The 16,010-nt window shown below is 38.9% G+C and overlaps 2 protein-coding genes across 7 annotated transcripts in view; both read right to left on the reverse strand.

Moving 5' to 3' along the window:
- LOC124387734 (CMRF35-like molecule 8) overlaps positions 1-11,264 on the reverse strand; it is a 56,581-nt gene extending 45,317 nt beyond the window's left edge. For 2 of the 3 annotated variants that reach the window (XM_046852272.1, XM_046852265.1), the window contains exons 1-3: positions 9,337-10,385; positions 8,975-9,021; positions 6,332-6,465 (exon numbers count right to left, since the gene is read on the reverse strand). Coding sequence is in view for 1 of the 3 variants with exons in the window: in XM_046852288.1 (XP_046708244.1) it covers positions 11,207-11,249 (43 nt within the window). In the remaining 2 variants the exon portion in view is untranslated. Of the gene's footprint in view, positions 1-6,331; positions 6,466-8,974; positions 9,022-9,336; positions 10,386-11,206 lie in introns of those variants that run through there. The other variant, XM_046852288.1, reaches the window with a different exon arrangement.
- Positions 1-16,010, reverse strand: part of LOC124387485 (polymeric immunoglobulin receptor-like) — a 117,270-nt gene that overhangs the window by 83,583 nt on the left and 17,677 nt on the right. The window contains exon 14 of one of the 4 annotated variants that reach the window (XM_046851889.1): positions 15,645-15,986. The exons of the other annotated variants lie outside the window; for them this stretch is intronic. Within the exon in view, the coding sequence (XP_046707845.1) occupies positions 15,741-15,986 (246 nt within the window). The 3' untranslated portion in view covers positions 15,645-15,740. Of the gene's footprint in view, positions 1-15,644; positions 15,987-16,010 lie in introns of those variants that run through there. 4 annotated transcript variants of the gene reach the window in all.

Consider the following 16,010-nt stretch of genomic DNA (forward strand, 5'->3'; position numbering starts at 1 on the left):
AGCATCTCTGATGTTCTGGGGTCTATTTGATATAACAGGTTCTTTTTTCCTTAGGAAAAATTATCTGTGTTTACCAGAGGGGGAAAGTAATGAAGTACAAATACTTTGTTACTGTACTTAAGTAGATTTTTCTGGTATCAATACCATAATTTCCGGACTATTAAGCGTGCCCAAATACTAGCCGCACCAACTGAATTTTAAAAAGATTTTTAGTTTGAACATAAATACGCCGCACCTGTCTATAAGCCGCACCTGTCTATAAGCCGCTACACTGAAACTAATGAACTTTACACAGGCTTTAACGAAAGACAGTGTCTGTTACACGGCTTGTATCTAAACAGTAGCCTTCTAAGAAAGTCATTGTTTACTTTCTTCCTCCCTCCTAAAAAAAAAATCTCGAAATCACAATATATGATTTTTTAACTATTTATTTGTATGATACAGCTGCAAATAAGTATTTGAACACCTGAGAAAGTCAATGTTAATATTTAGTACAGTAGCCATTTTTTGCAATTACAGAGGTCAAACGTTTCCTGTAGTTTTTCACCAGGTTTGCACACACTGCAGGAGGGATTTTGGCCCACTCCTCCACACAGATCTTTTCTAGATCAGTCAGATTTCTGGCCTGTCGCTGAGAAACACAGAGTTTGAGCTCCCTCCAAAGATTCTCTATTGGGTTTAGGTCTGGAGACTGGCTAGGCCACGCCAGAACCCCTCCATGATTTAGTTTCAGAACCCCTCCATGATTTAGTTTCAGACCCCTCCATGATTTCTAAGTGGGAGAACTTGCAAAATAGCAAGTTGTTTAAATACTTATTTTCCTCAGTGTACAGCTACATGGCAGAGTGAATGCAAATGTTTATCAGAACCTTCTTCAACAAAATATGGTTCCTTCCCTGCATTCATCACCCAATCAGCCCGCAGTGTTAATGCAGGACAACGCTCCATGTCACACAGCAAAACGGGTAGAGAAGTTCCTTGAAACTGAAAACAACTGAAATAATGACATGGCCTGCCCAGAGTCCTGATCTCAACCCAATAGAGAACCTCTGGAAAATCCTTGGCGACAACGTTATGCCCAAGAAACCCACTACAGTCACCGAACTATGGAGGAGACTGGAAGAAGAGTGGACCAAAATCACACCAGAGCAGTGTGAGAGACTAGTGCTGTCCTTTGGCCTTAGATGTGCTGAAGTCATTCAGAGCAGAGGCCTGTACACTTCCTACTAATTGCTAACTGTTGTAACCTTCATTTTGTTGTAATCTTTTTAAATGCTACAGTCATTGTTGTTCTCTAATTTTCATCAATGTGTTTTCTGCAAAATAATGTTTTTTTTTTTAAATGCCTTAGTTAATTTGTGAAAAAGGTGTTCTGGTAGCATGGTATAGACAGGACAAAAACTCATTTAACTGTTGAGCAGTAAAGATGATATTATTTCAAAATTGTTCAATTGTTTATAAATGTGTGTGTGTATATATATATATATATATATATATATATATATATATATATATATATATATATATATATATATACAGTGAGGAAAATAAGTATTTGAACACTCTGCTATTTTGCAAGTTCTCCCACTTAGAAATCATGGAGGGGTCTGAAATTGTCATCGTAGGTGCATGTCCACCTGTGAGAGACATAATCTAAAAAAAAAATCCAGAAATTACAATGTATGAATTTTTAACTATTTATTTGTATGATACAGCTGCAAATAAGTATTTGAACACCTGAGAAAGTCAATGTTAATATTTGGTACAGTAGCCTTTGTTTGCAATTACAGAGGTTTGCACACACTGCAGGAGGGATTTCGGCCCACTCCTCCACACAGATCTTCTCTAGATCAGTTAGGCCTGTCGCTGAGAAACATGGAGTTTGAGCTCCCTCCAAAGATTCTCTATTGGGTTTAGGTCTGGAGACTGGCTAGGCCACGCCAGAACCTTGATATGCTTCTTACAGAGCCACTTCTTGGTTATCCTGGCTGTGTGCTTCGGGTCATTGTCATGTTGGAAGACACAGCCTCGACCCATCTTCAATGCTCTAACTGATGGAAGGAGGTTGTTCCCCAAAATCTCGCAATACATGGCCCCGGTCATCCGCTCCTTAATACAGTGCAGTCGCCCTGTCTCATGTGCAGAAAAACACCCCCAAAGCATGATGCTACCACCCCCATGCTTCACAGTATGGATAGTGTTCTTGGGATGGTACTCATCATTCTTTTTCCTCCTAACACGTTTAGTGCAATTATGACCCAAAAGTTCTATTTTGGTCTCATCTGACCACATGACTTTCTCCCATGACTCCTCTGGATCATCCAAATGGTCATTGGCAAACTTAAGACCTGCCTGGACATGTGCTGGTTTAAGCAGGGGAACCTTCCGTGCCATGCATGATTTCAAACCATGACGTCTTAGTGTATTACCAACAGTAACCTTGGAAACGGTGGTCCCAGCTCTTTTCAGGTCATTGACCAGCTCCTCCCGTGTAGTTTTGGGCTCATTTCTCACCTTCCTTAGGATCATTGAGACCCCACGAGGTGAGATCTTGCATGGAGCCCCAGTTCGAGGGAGATTGACAGTCATGTTTAGCTTCTTCCATTTTCTAATGATTGCTCCAACAGTGGACCTTTTTTCACCAAGCTGCTTGGCAATTTCCCCGTAGCCCTTTCCAGCCTTGTGGAGGTGTACAATTTTGTCTCTAGTGTCTTTGGACAGCTCTTTGGTCTTGGCCATGTTAGTAGTTGGATTCTTACTGATTGTATGGGGTGGACAGGTGTCTTTATGAAGCCTATGACCTCAAACAGGTGCATCTAATTTAGGATAATAAATGTAGTGGAGGTGGACATTTTAAAGGCAGACTAACATGTCTTTGAGGGTCAGAATTCTAGCTGATAGACAGGTGTTCAAATACTTATTTGCAGCTGTATAATACAAATAAATAGTTTAAAAATCATATATTGTGATTTCTGGATTTTTTTTTTTAGATTATGTCTCTCACAGTGGACATGTACCTACAATGACAATTTCAGACCCCTCCATGTTTTCTAAGTGGGAGAACTTGCAAAATAGCAGTGTGTTCAAATACTTATTTTCCTCACTGTATATATACACATACAGCTGAAACCAGATACTTACATACACCAGAAAAAAAACACAAAAACTTTTATTTCTTTAATGTCATACATTAAATCAGAGTAAACTTTTTCTGTTTTAAATCAATAAATATTAAAAACAATTAATGGCATTTTGTGGCATCTCTTATCTAAAAAAAAAAAAATGCAATCTAATAGTTGTTCAGCTGATCAAACACTAAAGAAACACTGAACTGCAGAAATGTGTCTATTTTACTGAGTAACATCCCAACACATGCAACAGTGCCTAAATAATACAGCCATCATTTAACATAATTTATCAAATAAAAATTTATTAACAGCAACATTATACCATTATATCAGCACCTCTGTAGATTATCAAAATAAATGAATGGACAAAGTGAATTCAGGCACAAGAAAATGCATCAGAATCGGGACATGTTTAGTTTTATTTAATTACAGCATCCCGTAATCTCAACATCACATGGCTATGGATAAGAACTGAAATGTCTGAACTTAGGAATTTAATTGAAATAACTGGTCCATGGGTAATGTGAGGTCACGTCCCAATCAGAACAGGCTGTATGTTGTGATTAATTAAAATGAGAGCAGGCCCAATTTGTCTCACTCTAGAGCAGGGGTGCCCTGCATGGTGCCTGTGGTGCCCATGGGCACCAGGTCCCCTGCAAGGACCACATGAGTTGCTCCTAAAAATAGCTGTACATGAACAATATCATTAATTATTCAAAATAATATATAACTTAATGTAAATTGAGCAATTTTTTTTAATTATTCAATAAGTGTGTATCAAACTGGTAGCTCTTCACATTAGTCGGTACCCAAGAAATAGCTCTCTGTGTCAAAAAGGTTAATGACTTGTTAGAGTATGAGTCACACTAGTTCCCTTATCAGAGCTGTACTAGGCCCACAAGAACACAATGACACATAAAGGGGAAACAACATATATGAAGAAATATTCATCCAAACTACAAGCATGAGAATGGAGCCCATAGATCGCATGTGTCAAACTCACATCTGGCACGATGTACAATTACATCTGGCCCACGAGATGATTTTATAAAGATCTATTATTATTGTTATTAATGGCCCGGCGATATGAACTGCTGATAACACAAACTACAGATCCCATAATGCAGCGCTTCAGCTACCTTACCGAATGCTAGGCTACCTGGGAACATTGCTGCGTCAATCAAGTCGAGCTTCTGTTGATGTATTTAACCCTATTGTAAAGTTATTGTGAAACAGTGCCTCACAGTGGCGAAGAGAAAAGTTGCTTCTAAAAACAGACCCTTTCAAAACCAAAGGGATTGTGAGTATATGTTTACTGACACTGCAGGTAAATGTAGTGGTTATAAATGACAAAGAAAAAGAAACATTATGGTCCATTATAATGTACTAAATGTATTGAATCTAAGGCAAATGTGTAATTTTGAACTATTCCAGTAGAGGGCAACCTTAGGAAATAAGGACAGACACTCAAGATCCCTTCCCCCTAGTGATGGGAAGTCCGATTCTTTTTTGTGAATCAGTTCTTTCGGACAGTTCGTTTCAAAGAACCGGTAAAAAAAAACGGTTCACCAGTTCTTTTACGTCCTTACGTAATGACGTAATGCATATCCAAATATCATCTCAGCGGATGAACATACACACTAAACACATTTAAATAAAGTCATGTCTATTGCATGAGGGCATATAGCTTATCTGTTTAGATTAAATCATCATCATCATCTTAAAAATGTTCCTTACATTTATGTTTTGCACTAAATCACCCAATACAGGCACTGATGGGCAAAACGTTGATGTTTTAAGTTGTTAGTAAATAAACTTACTTTTCATTTAAGTCCTCAGTTCACCTGTGCTCATATATCAGCAGTGCAGCACCAACCTTTACTGTATGTCGAACGCATCTGATTCGGAGTCCAAAAAGTGTGTGTGTGTGTGTGTGTGTGTGTGTGTGTGTGTATTAAAGTCAGACAGCACGCGTACTGCTCGGTAGGTCACGCATGCTCAGTCTCAACAATTCGTTGGTATCAGTAGTGTGTCGGACGTGTCTGAAAGAAACGGTTCTTGATACAGTACTGGTGACTCGAGAACAGCAGTATGTGTGCTGCTCGGAATCGGCAGGTATGCGCATGCTCAGTGATGATCACTTGTTCAGCAGCATGTTTCAGTTTAATGTGTGTACTGTTGGAGAAACTAGAGAACAAACCCATTCTCAGGGATATCGATTTATTTTCCGTCGGATAGACGGTCATACACATTCAAAAGTGAGTACCTTGAGTAATTTTGTTGATTAGTGCTGATTTGAGACGAACTGTTTTGAACGATTCAGTCCGATTTGGTGAACCGGTTCGACCGGTTCACTAAAAAGAACCAGTTCAAATGAACGATTCGTTCACGAACCGGACATCACTACTTCCCCCACACTTGTTACCGATCAAGAAAGGAAAGCAGATCAAATGTGCTTGTGTCTTACTTTATTTTAAAATATTAAAATTCTCTTTTTAGGTAAGCTCCAATAACTATTAAATATGATAATTGAAAGGGTGAGCAAGTTTATTGTTGTTAGAGATGTGATGTCTTTGAGATGTTAAACTAAAAGACTAAAAGTAAAACTGTTTCTATGCTTTTGTGTTCATGTATTAAGTGAGATCTAATGACTTGGACCAATCTTGTAATCAATCTTTATGTGGGTTACCATGCTTTTGTTAAACTATATATATGGAAATGTTATAAAAGTGAGAATGTTACTATTTTTGAGGCCTGTCTTGGATGTTTGCACATATGCAGAGATATTCAACCTTATATAGTATATTTGTTTTGTTATATATTAATTGGGGCAAATTTCACACATATACTTTATACTTTTCATATAGTAATGCGAGGCATTTTACAGATGGGGTATAAAGCATGTGATGTTCTGTGTTAATGTATATTTCTTTGGTTATTTATTTTGTCTGATGCAGAGAAAAGAACAATGTTCCAATATCATCAGATATTCCTCTTTCAAATATATGTATTTAATTAAACACACTTGTTACAGATCAAGAAAGGAAAGCAGATTAAATGTGCTTGTGTCTTACTTTATTTTAAAATATTAAAATTCTCTTTTCAGAGGATTACATTTGGAGGCACCGCTGGGATGGTTAGTGAGAGGTTGGTGTCCTGTAACAGAGGAAGTCACCTCCAAACAACCATCTCGTCATACTAACCCAGGTGGTGAACAGCACAGCGTGTCAGCTACAGGAGTAGCGGGAGCAGGGTTTGGAAAACTGTGAATCCGCTATACCATGTTCCTTGTTCACCTCTACCACATCGATGCAGGAGGCCAACAGTGTGCAGCAGTCTAACAGGGGAGAAAAAAAAAGTGCATGTTATCTGAGGTCCCTCACCGTGACCAGGAGAATTGCAAGTTTTTCCTCACCACAGACATTTTGCATTACACTGACATTGACCACATATCCACCATCAACATGGACATTTTAGAGGACTTGAAACTCAAAGAAATCGGGGCACTTTATACTCTCAGTAGTGATCATCTGATTGTAGTTTGTGACTTTCTAAAGATATCTGGGACTGAACATGAGAATGTTTTGGATAAAGGTCGTTCATTTCTGATTTCAAACATTGTAAGACATGTTGAAAGGGATGAGGTAAATGAACTGGAGGATCAGGGTATGTCTTTCCTCCTTAACCTTAAAGACAAAATAACTGAAATTCAGATGTCTATTGAAATTCAGCCCATAGTTCATAAATCAAAACATGAATTGCAGGGAGTTAGCCAGAATGATCAGACTGTCCAGGGTGTCCCAGCAAGAGACCTTTCACAACCAATTTTTTGTCAGAGGGAGTTTAAGATATCTGGCCAAAGGAGAACCAGGACAAAGGGAGAAACTTAGTTTTTCCAGCCTGGCCCATCAGATAGAAAATGGAATAAAGAAAGATTTCCCTCAACATGAAAGCCATCTCACCTGGTATGCAGCTACGCAGCTACTTAGAGGGAAGAGCAAATTTGACACTGCCCACATTAAGGAGGAAACTTTGTTAACATTACCAGGAAAGGGGTGCGACAGAACTGTACAAACAGCTCATGGCAGAAGTACTAGACAGTAAAGAAACCCCTCAGAACTTCTTGATTCGTGTTTTAGATATGAGACAGAAAATGTTGTTTGCATCGCAGGAAGCTGAATCTAGTCTAAAATATGATCCTGTCTTGGTGAAAAATATGTTTCTGCACACAATCCTTACTGGCCTGCCCAATGATTACATCAAAAGTGATCTCAAGCAATACCTACAACAATCAGATGATGAGTGAGTGAGTGAGTGAGTGAGTGATGAGCTGTTGCTAGAGAAATTAAACACTGCATGCATGACTGATGTCTTTATTAAAAAATCTCAGTATCACAGATACGAGAATCAATACAGTTGCCTCAAACTTACACAGAGCAGAGCCTGGCCTCACCCAGACGACAATGCAGTGCCTCATCCAATCGACTTGAGTATATGGCTGCTGGGTACTGGCCTGGCCATGGCATGGGACAGAGATATCGAACGGCTCAATTCCATCAAAGATTTGCACCACAGTGTCATTTCTCTCAAAACCGAAGTCGTCTAAGGATGTGTTTCAACTGTCAACAAAGTGACACTGACAATTACTGCACACACTGCTACAGGTGTGTAAGTAGTGAACATTTTCATGCCGGTTGCAGTGCCAGGTCAGCTGACCTACCTGGAGGTGCCAATTTAAACGAAAGAGGGTTGCTTTCACGGGACAGGGGGCGACCTGCCACTTTTCAGAGTCCCACCAACAGTGCTCATTGTGTGGGGTAAATGGAGATGGCCATACTTTAAGATTATGTGCATTATGTCACAAGACTCTCTACTGTTTTAAATTATGTCAAGCTAGTCATTGGAGTGAGCATAAGAAGGATTGCAAACAAAATGAGCACAAATATGTGAAAGAGATAAATGTCAAAACCAAAGATAAGTTGAACAAATCAACAAATGTGGCCGGTTTAGTGGGAAAACAGTGTCTCATTGATTGTAACATACTTGGTGTCAAATCAACATCACTGTGGGACACAGGTTCCCAAGTTTGTATAATTGATGAGCATTGTAAAAATGAAGTGCTACCTAAGGTGAGATTGAGGCTTATCTCTGAGATAATTGATGCACCTGACACACTTCAAATCATAGCGGCAAATGGACAGGACATACCATATGTTGGCTGGATCGAAGTCACATTTCAGTTACCAGGAGAAAGTAGTGATAACAGAGATTCTGTCATTCCTATTCTTGTGACTAAAGGTAAACACCTCTCCCACCCTATCATTGGGTACAATGCTATTGAGCTAATTTTGAGTAGCAGTACTGATGAAAGTGCAAATCTGGTGGTCAGAGAGCAGCTGAAGGGGATAGTGAAGATGACCTTTCCTAGACTAAATGCAAACCACATTCAAACATTTATAGACAAAGAAATCACAGGAGTATTTGGTGAGGACCCCAAAAGGAAATGTATTAATACCAAAACGCACTTCTGTACAAATTGAGTGTCGAATAAAGACCAGCCCACTTAAGAAAGACACAACTTTGATGTTCGAGCCTGATATTAATCCCAAGTGGACAGAGGGACTTGAGTTTCGAGAGACACTTGTCAAAGTAAAGAAGGGTGTACCACCATATGTTATAATTGATGCACAGAATCCCATGGATCATGACATTGCCTTGATTAGTAAGACAGTCATTGGGACAGCACATGAAGTAAAAGGGATTTTTCCAGCTATCTCCTCTGATCAGTCAAGTCATCCCATGTCTGTTTCAGTAAACCAGGTCCAAACAGACAGTGCTGAACTCACCAATGATGCTTGGGACCCTCCAGTTGACCTGAGTCATCTGAGTGAATCTGAAAAGGAAACAGCACGACAGATGTTACGAGAGGAAAGTGCATCATTCTCCAAGTCAGATAAGGATATTGGATGCATTGACAATCTTGAGATGAAAATATCCCTTAGAGATACAACTCCAGTCTCACGCTCCTATGTCTCTGTACCAAAGCCACTGTATAGAGAGGTAAAAGACTATCTACACGACCTCATCGCTCAGGGATGGATTAAAAAAATCAATATGGTCATACTCATCCCCTGTTGTCTGTGTCAGGAAAAAGGATGGGATGTTACGTCTTAGTATAGATTACAGAGAGCTGAATAAGAAAACTCACCCAGATCGCCAGCCCATTCCGCGGGTGCAAGATATCCTTGGTAACTTAGGTGGAACCTCGTGGTTCTCCTTATTAGATCAGGGCCAAGCATATCATCAAGGGTTTATGGCAAAGAAAAGTAGGTCCTTGACAGCATTTGTAACTCCGTGGGGGCTATATGAATGGATACAAATTCCATTTGTATTAATGAATGCCCCAGCCACCTTTCAGAGTTGCATGGAGCAGTGCCTGGAAAACTTAAGAGAGGAAATATGTGTCCCATACCTTGATGATGTCTTGGTTTACAGCAAATGTTTCGAAGACCACGTCCACCATGTGAAAAAAGTATTACAACAGCTTCGACAGAATGGAATCAAGTTAAAACCAAGCAAGTGTGTCCTGTTCAAGAGGGAAGTTCGCTATTTTGGAAGGATTGTCTCTGCTGAAGGCAGCAAAGTGGATCCAGCTGATACAGAAGCTGTGCAAGCCTTAAAGAAGAAGAGACCCAGCACTGTTGGACAGCTGCGAACTATGACTGGCCTTTTAAGTTTTTACCGGCAATATATTAAAGATTTTTCAAGGATTGCTGGACCAATAAATGACTTGCTTAAAGGTACTCCAGGGGAAGAAAACACATGTAAGACATCAAGACAGAACAAACACAAGAACAGTGGATTACCCTCAAACCAGCCAATAACATGGACAGCGGAGCACCAAGCAGTTTTGGAGCAATTAATCAACTATCTGGTCGAACAACCTGTCCTCGGCTTCCCAGACTTTTCACTACCATTCATTCTGCAAATTGATGCTTTAAACCAAGGTTTAGGTGCTGTGCTATACCATAAGCAAGATGAAAAGCTCCGCGTAATAGCATATGGCTCACGAACGCTTACTACGTCGGAACGTAACTACCACTTACACTCTGGAAAGTTAGAGTTCCTTGCTCTCAGGTGGTCAGTGACAGAGAGATTCAGAGACTATCTATATAACGCCCCAACATTCACGGTTTTCAGTGACAACAACCCACTCACGTATGTCCTCTCCAGTGCGAACTTATGGTGAAAAAAGGCAGGAGTGAAATATCAGGCGTCTAAGCAAAAAGGTAAAGGATATAATGAGCAATGACAACATGCTCAGATTCACACATTGTAATGAAAAGTCTGGCAAATGAACTGATATAAATACAAGAAGTGACTGAAAGAAGAATAAAAATTTCAGTTTGCAGGTTGGTTTGGATTTAATATTCTGTTTTACATATAGTCAGGAAATAAAGTTAAATGTACAGAAAGCTGATTAATATTTTAAGCAGAAAAATGGGAACATGTTTGATGTCAGTATTTGAACAGAAGAGTGAAATGTAAAAAAAAGTTAAAATAATAATTAAGTTTTGTAATAAAGTGTGATTACTTGGTATTGTGTCTGCTAATGACACTAGAGCTTTGTGAAGATAAATAGAAGGCAGTGGTTGGAGACTCACCTTCCTTTACTTTTAGTTCCACTGCTGTGTAAATGTTGTTTTCCCAAGTTATATTAACTCCACACTGGTACGTCCCAGTGTCCTCTACAGTGAGCTCTCTGATCATCACCCTGAGCTCTGCTGATTTGGTGTCATCAAACAGTGAGAATCTTCTTGAAGTTACCAACATATTTTTATCTCCAGTCTTTATTTGGTCAGAACAGCCTGGCCTTGAACCCTTACAGAAATATTTTAGGTTTTGTGTGTAATCTGTATTATACTTGCACTTGATGAGGACTCCTCCTTCTGAATATCCTGTTACATTCTTGGAGGCTCCTCCATCTAACAAAAGACCAAATATCCATCTGAGCAAAACCTTCCTTCATGTAACACTGCTGCTGATAGTGAGGATTATTAAAAAGTGCATTTCTTTACCTGAGATCAGGCAGAAGGTAAAGATGATGAGGAGGATCTTCATCCTGAGGTCAAATTCACAGATCTCCACACCAACTCCACTTCAGAAAGATATTAAAGCTTCTGTTCTGCTCCACACTGTTACTGTCTCTGTCCTGCTCTGTGAATGTGCTGCATCTTTAACTGTTTTAACCAGTAACTGATGCCATATCAACTTCCCCTTCTTTTATGCATAAGTAAGAGCTGTTCAGGAAGTGTATGTGTGAAATATGTGTGAAATACATTAGCACAATACAAAATGTTTACAATTATATTAATTATATTAATAATTACAAAAATATTTTTAGCCAGAATGAAGGTAAATAAATGTTTGATATCACTGTGAGCATTTTCCTCCATGCGAGTTATTTTTCCCCTCAGTGATTCACAATTTAAATGTACTGGATATTTATTATTCAATGTCAGTGTGTACTCTCTACTGCCCTCTACAGTACAAGGTGGGTAACAGAGGAATGGAAGACAGCAGGATCGTGTGTGAATTATCAAGGTTTCAAAACATTTCAAAAATCAGATTCCTGCACAACAAATTCTTTTCTGTCTGTCTGAAGACGAGGGGTGTAACACAGTGACACTTTCTGTATCTCTATCTATATTTGTATCTCTACAAAGCCCTTCTGTAAGTCACTAAATATATATATATATTTAAGGGAATCTGCTAAATTCTGCTGGTGAATGCTGATATAACATTACATTGTGGCATTAAAGCTTAAAGTAAATAAAGTTATAGTATAAGTTTAAGTAAATTCAACCAGTTATGATTCAGTACCCAATATTTCAGCATTCAACACCATCATTCCTCAACACCTGATCAAGAAGCTGAACCTCTTGGGCCTAAAAACCTTTTTTAATTTATATTTAGTTTTTATTTGCCATTTTATATGAGATTCTGAAAAGCTCTGAAAACGATACAATAAAATAAATACAAAATTAATTCAGGTGCAGGGAAATGCACCACAATCTGCAACTATTATAGAAGACACTTCAAATCAAGGCACTAATTTAAATGTGTTTCTTTCTCTATACTGGGCCCAGTTTGTTTTAGGTAATTATAGAACTCCCTAATCTCAGCATGCCTATGAATCAGAAATGAAATCTAAAAAATTATGGAAACAAATGGAACATGGATATGTTAATGTCACTTCTCAGTAAGGCCAACAGGCCGTACACAGAAAATAATTTAAATGAAAACAGGTCCAATTTATTGCATCACTGTGGAGGAAAATCAAAAAGGGTTTGAATGCAAGTCATATTAGTTCCCTCATTAGATCTGTCTCTCAGTCTGGCTCACAAGAATGCAACGACAATAGAGAAATAAATGTTAAAGTCTGGACTTAAATTGAAGACAGTTGTGTGAAAGACTCTGGCACTGTTCCACCAAGAAGTTCATTAATCCAAAAACAAAACAGAAATCCACAGTTACACTGGTGTACGTTTTTGCTCTTTTCTTTGTGTTGCTGTTTACTTTTTCTAGTAAAAGCTTTTGGGGTGGGCTTTTGTCTTAGTTTTCCTGGTGAATCTTCTCAGGAAAACTAAGACAAAAGCCCACCCCAAAAGCTTTTACTAGAAAAAGTAAACAGCAACACAAAGAAAAGAGCAAAAACGTCCACCAGTGTAACTCAAGAAAAGGCTACAGGGGAACAAAACACAAAATGCAAATCAGAAAACATTCAGAATAGAGCAAAGAAAACTAAGACAGGACGGGAACTTATACACTAGTGGTGATTGTTGACAGGTGGGGGAACTATTATCTAGGAAAAGGCAAAGGAACACACTGGCGACATCTGTTGAGAAAATAATTGAAATACAACGACAGAAAAGAAGACAAATGTATATTCATAAAAACTATAGCCATGAGAAGGTAACCTGCAGAATAACGTACTGATCTATCTCATATGTTGCCTGCAGATTGCTGTCTAACTGACAGGATCTCCAGCAGCTACTGTTTCAACTGACACATTTGGGCTGTTTTAAAAATCATTTTAGCACAAACAGCATTTCAACTTCCTAATTATAAACTGAGCCTCTTCCTGTTCTCACTGCTCTTATCACACTTAAGATATGCACTTGCAAAGTGACACAAAATAAGATAGCTGACACATGAAAACTATATGATTTGAAATGGTTTTATTCAGTTGGTTGAGGCATAAATTCTCAATTCAAAGTCACATTCTGTGTTATTTGGGGTAAAAAAACAGTAAACCAGTAAAACAGTATCGTAAATGTATCATAGAGTCTATACTTTAGAGCAGGGGTGGCCAACCAGTCAGAGACCGAGAGCCACATTTTTTACTGTGTTACTGCAAAGAGCCACATCATACACATGGGCACACATGAACATCACCCATCCCTTCCTCACTCACACACACACACCCACACACACACACACACACCTCTGCTCAGCCAGATTTATTGTAAATGTCACACACCAACATAATGACAGAAATTTACTCCTATAGTTCTAAGACCACAGGACAGTCATTTTCAACAATGAACACTGCACTGTCTCACACACACAAACTCTTAGTTTAACCAAGTCTACAAACAAAAATATAATAATTTACAATAGTGTTTTTCTTTTACTATGCATGTTACTTAGTGGGACTTTTGGCATCCTTGCCTTGAACAATCCCCTTCAAATCTGCCTTGTATTCCGTTGTTGCCACTCGAAGCAATTCTTTCACATGTGTGTCAGTCAGAACAGATCGATGCTTTGATTTCACGTGTTTCAGGGTAGAAAACACAGACTTTGTGTGTGTTTTTTGTTTGTGTTTTTGTTCACTTCGCTTGAGTTCAATATGGTATTTTTGTCAAAAGCGCAAGTGCATGAGATGAATATACCGCAGGGGTGGGGCAATTAATTTTTACAAGGGGCCAAATGAGAAACCTGAATTGTGTCAGAGGGCCACACCAACGATAATATTTTAGGGATGCACCGAAATCAAAATTCAATTCAAAAGTCAATGAAATCCATAATTTTTTGTGTTATGCCTTTTGCCTTGGCACCATCACTGGAAAACTTTCCTGCCTTTTCAAAAACGTCCTCTACAGACGGAGTGCGCATGCTCGGATTGACTACTTTTCTGCGCCGCGTTCTTCTCATATTTAGAATGGCAATCGGGATGTTTGGATTTCAGGTGATAAATTAAACCCGACTTGTAGAAACTCTTTGCAGATACACCCCCTTTTGAAATTTCAGCATTGCATGTTTTGCAATTTGCTCTCCGCACACCACAGACATGTTGCTCTTATCCAGATAACCGTGTGCTGCTGCGCTTTTTTATTGCGTCATTACAATTGTGTTTCTGCCGTGTTGTTTCGGTGATTTTGGTATTTCGGACGAAAATTTTTGGTGCATCCTTGTAATTTATGATTGGCCTCACGCGGGCCGGACAGGGACGTACAACGGGCCGGATGTGGTTTGCCAGGTCTGATATACTGCAAAGTTTCCCAGTAGGGGCAAGCTCATTTAAGTCTTAAAAATACCGTATTGAACTCAAGCGAAGCGAAACCGCTCATCAAAAATCAAACACACACAAACTTCGATATGAACGTAAGAGCCGCATGAAACCAGCCAAAGAGCCGCATGCGGCTCGCGAGCCGCGGGTTGGCCACCCCTGCTTTAGAGGAAAATAGGCCCTAGGATTCACAAATCATGAACAATAGCTGTGGTCTTTCTAATGAATGAACAGAAACAAGAATATTAAGGTGACATGAAATGCTTACAGTCAGTTGGGTGAAGTATAAATGCCAAAATGAGTCAGTACCTGTATTATTATTGGTAAAATCATGTCACAGAATCGTAGCTGTACAGAGTCTATATTTTAGAGAAAAACAGGCCTTAGGATTTACACATCGTAAACAATAGCTCAGAAATGAAGCAGGGCTTTGGTCTTTCTGAGAAATGACCAGAATCAAGATTACTGAGGTAAATAGTGATGCTATATCACAACTATATATCTAAAATTCATTTTTAACTTAAAATTACTAGATTTTGTTTCACACTGTTTTGGGGATGGAAGATGGAAGGGATGATGAAGAGTTTAAATCATAAAAAACAGTCAAATTAATCACCATAACTGATTGATTGTATTCACTTAACAAATCATTACAGCTGGTGGTTTGAAAACTCACTGTTGCTACGTCAAAATTTCTGCTGTTCTCTTTCAGAGAGACTTTAGTGCAGGGGTCACCAAAGTGGTGCCCGCGGGCACCAGGTAGCCCGCAATGACCATATGAGTAGCCCGCAGGCCTTTTCTAAAAATAGCTGTTTCCTACTTTGTTAAATCATTGTTGATAATTATTATGAGAAATCATTAACATGATCAGTGTCTTCACATAGATGAATATCATTAATTATTAATATTGACATATAATAAAAGGTAAATTAAGCAAATTGGTTATTTTAGATCAAACTGTGTGTTAAACTGGTAGCCCGTCACATTAATCGGTACCCAAGAAGTAGCTCTCAGTTTCAAAAAGGTTGGTAACCCCTGCTTTAGTGTAACTCAGCTGTGGGGTAAAAGTCCTGATCAGGAGGGTTTGTGGGAGGTTGAACAGTAGAATAAACAGTAGTATCACAGGGGCTTGCAGGTAACTCTGTGTTTGCATAAACAGTTTGAGGAAGCTCAGAAGGGATTGTAGGTAGTTGAGGAGTATCGTAAATGGTGGAAATTCTAGTGACTGAGGCAGAAAATCGTCTGGTGTCTTTAATCTCCTCATACTCACAGAGAGCAGGAGGAACCTGACAGAAAAGTGAAATTGAAAA

Source organism: Silurus meridionalis, chromosome 1 (genome assembly GCF_014805685.1).
Source record: "Silurus meridionalis isolate SWU-2019-XX chromosome 1, ASM1480568v1, whole genome shotgun sequence".
Lineage (NCBI taxonomy): Eukaryota > Metazoa > Chordata > Actinopteri > Siluriformes > Siluridae > Silurus > Silurus meridionalis.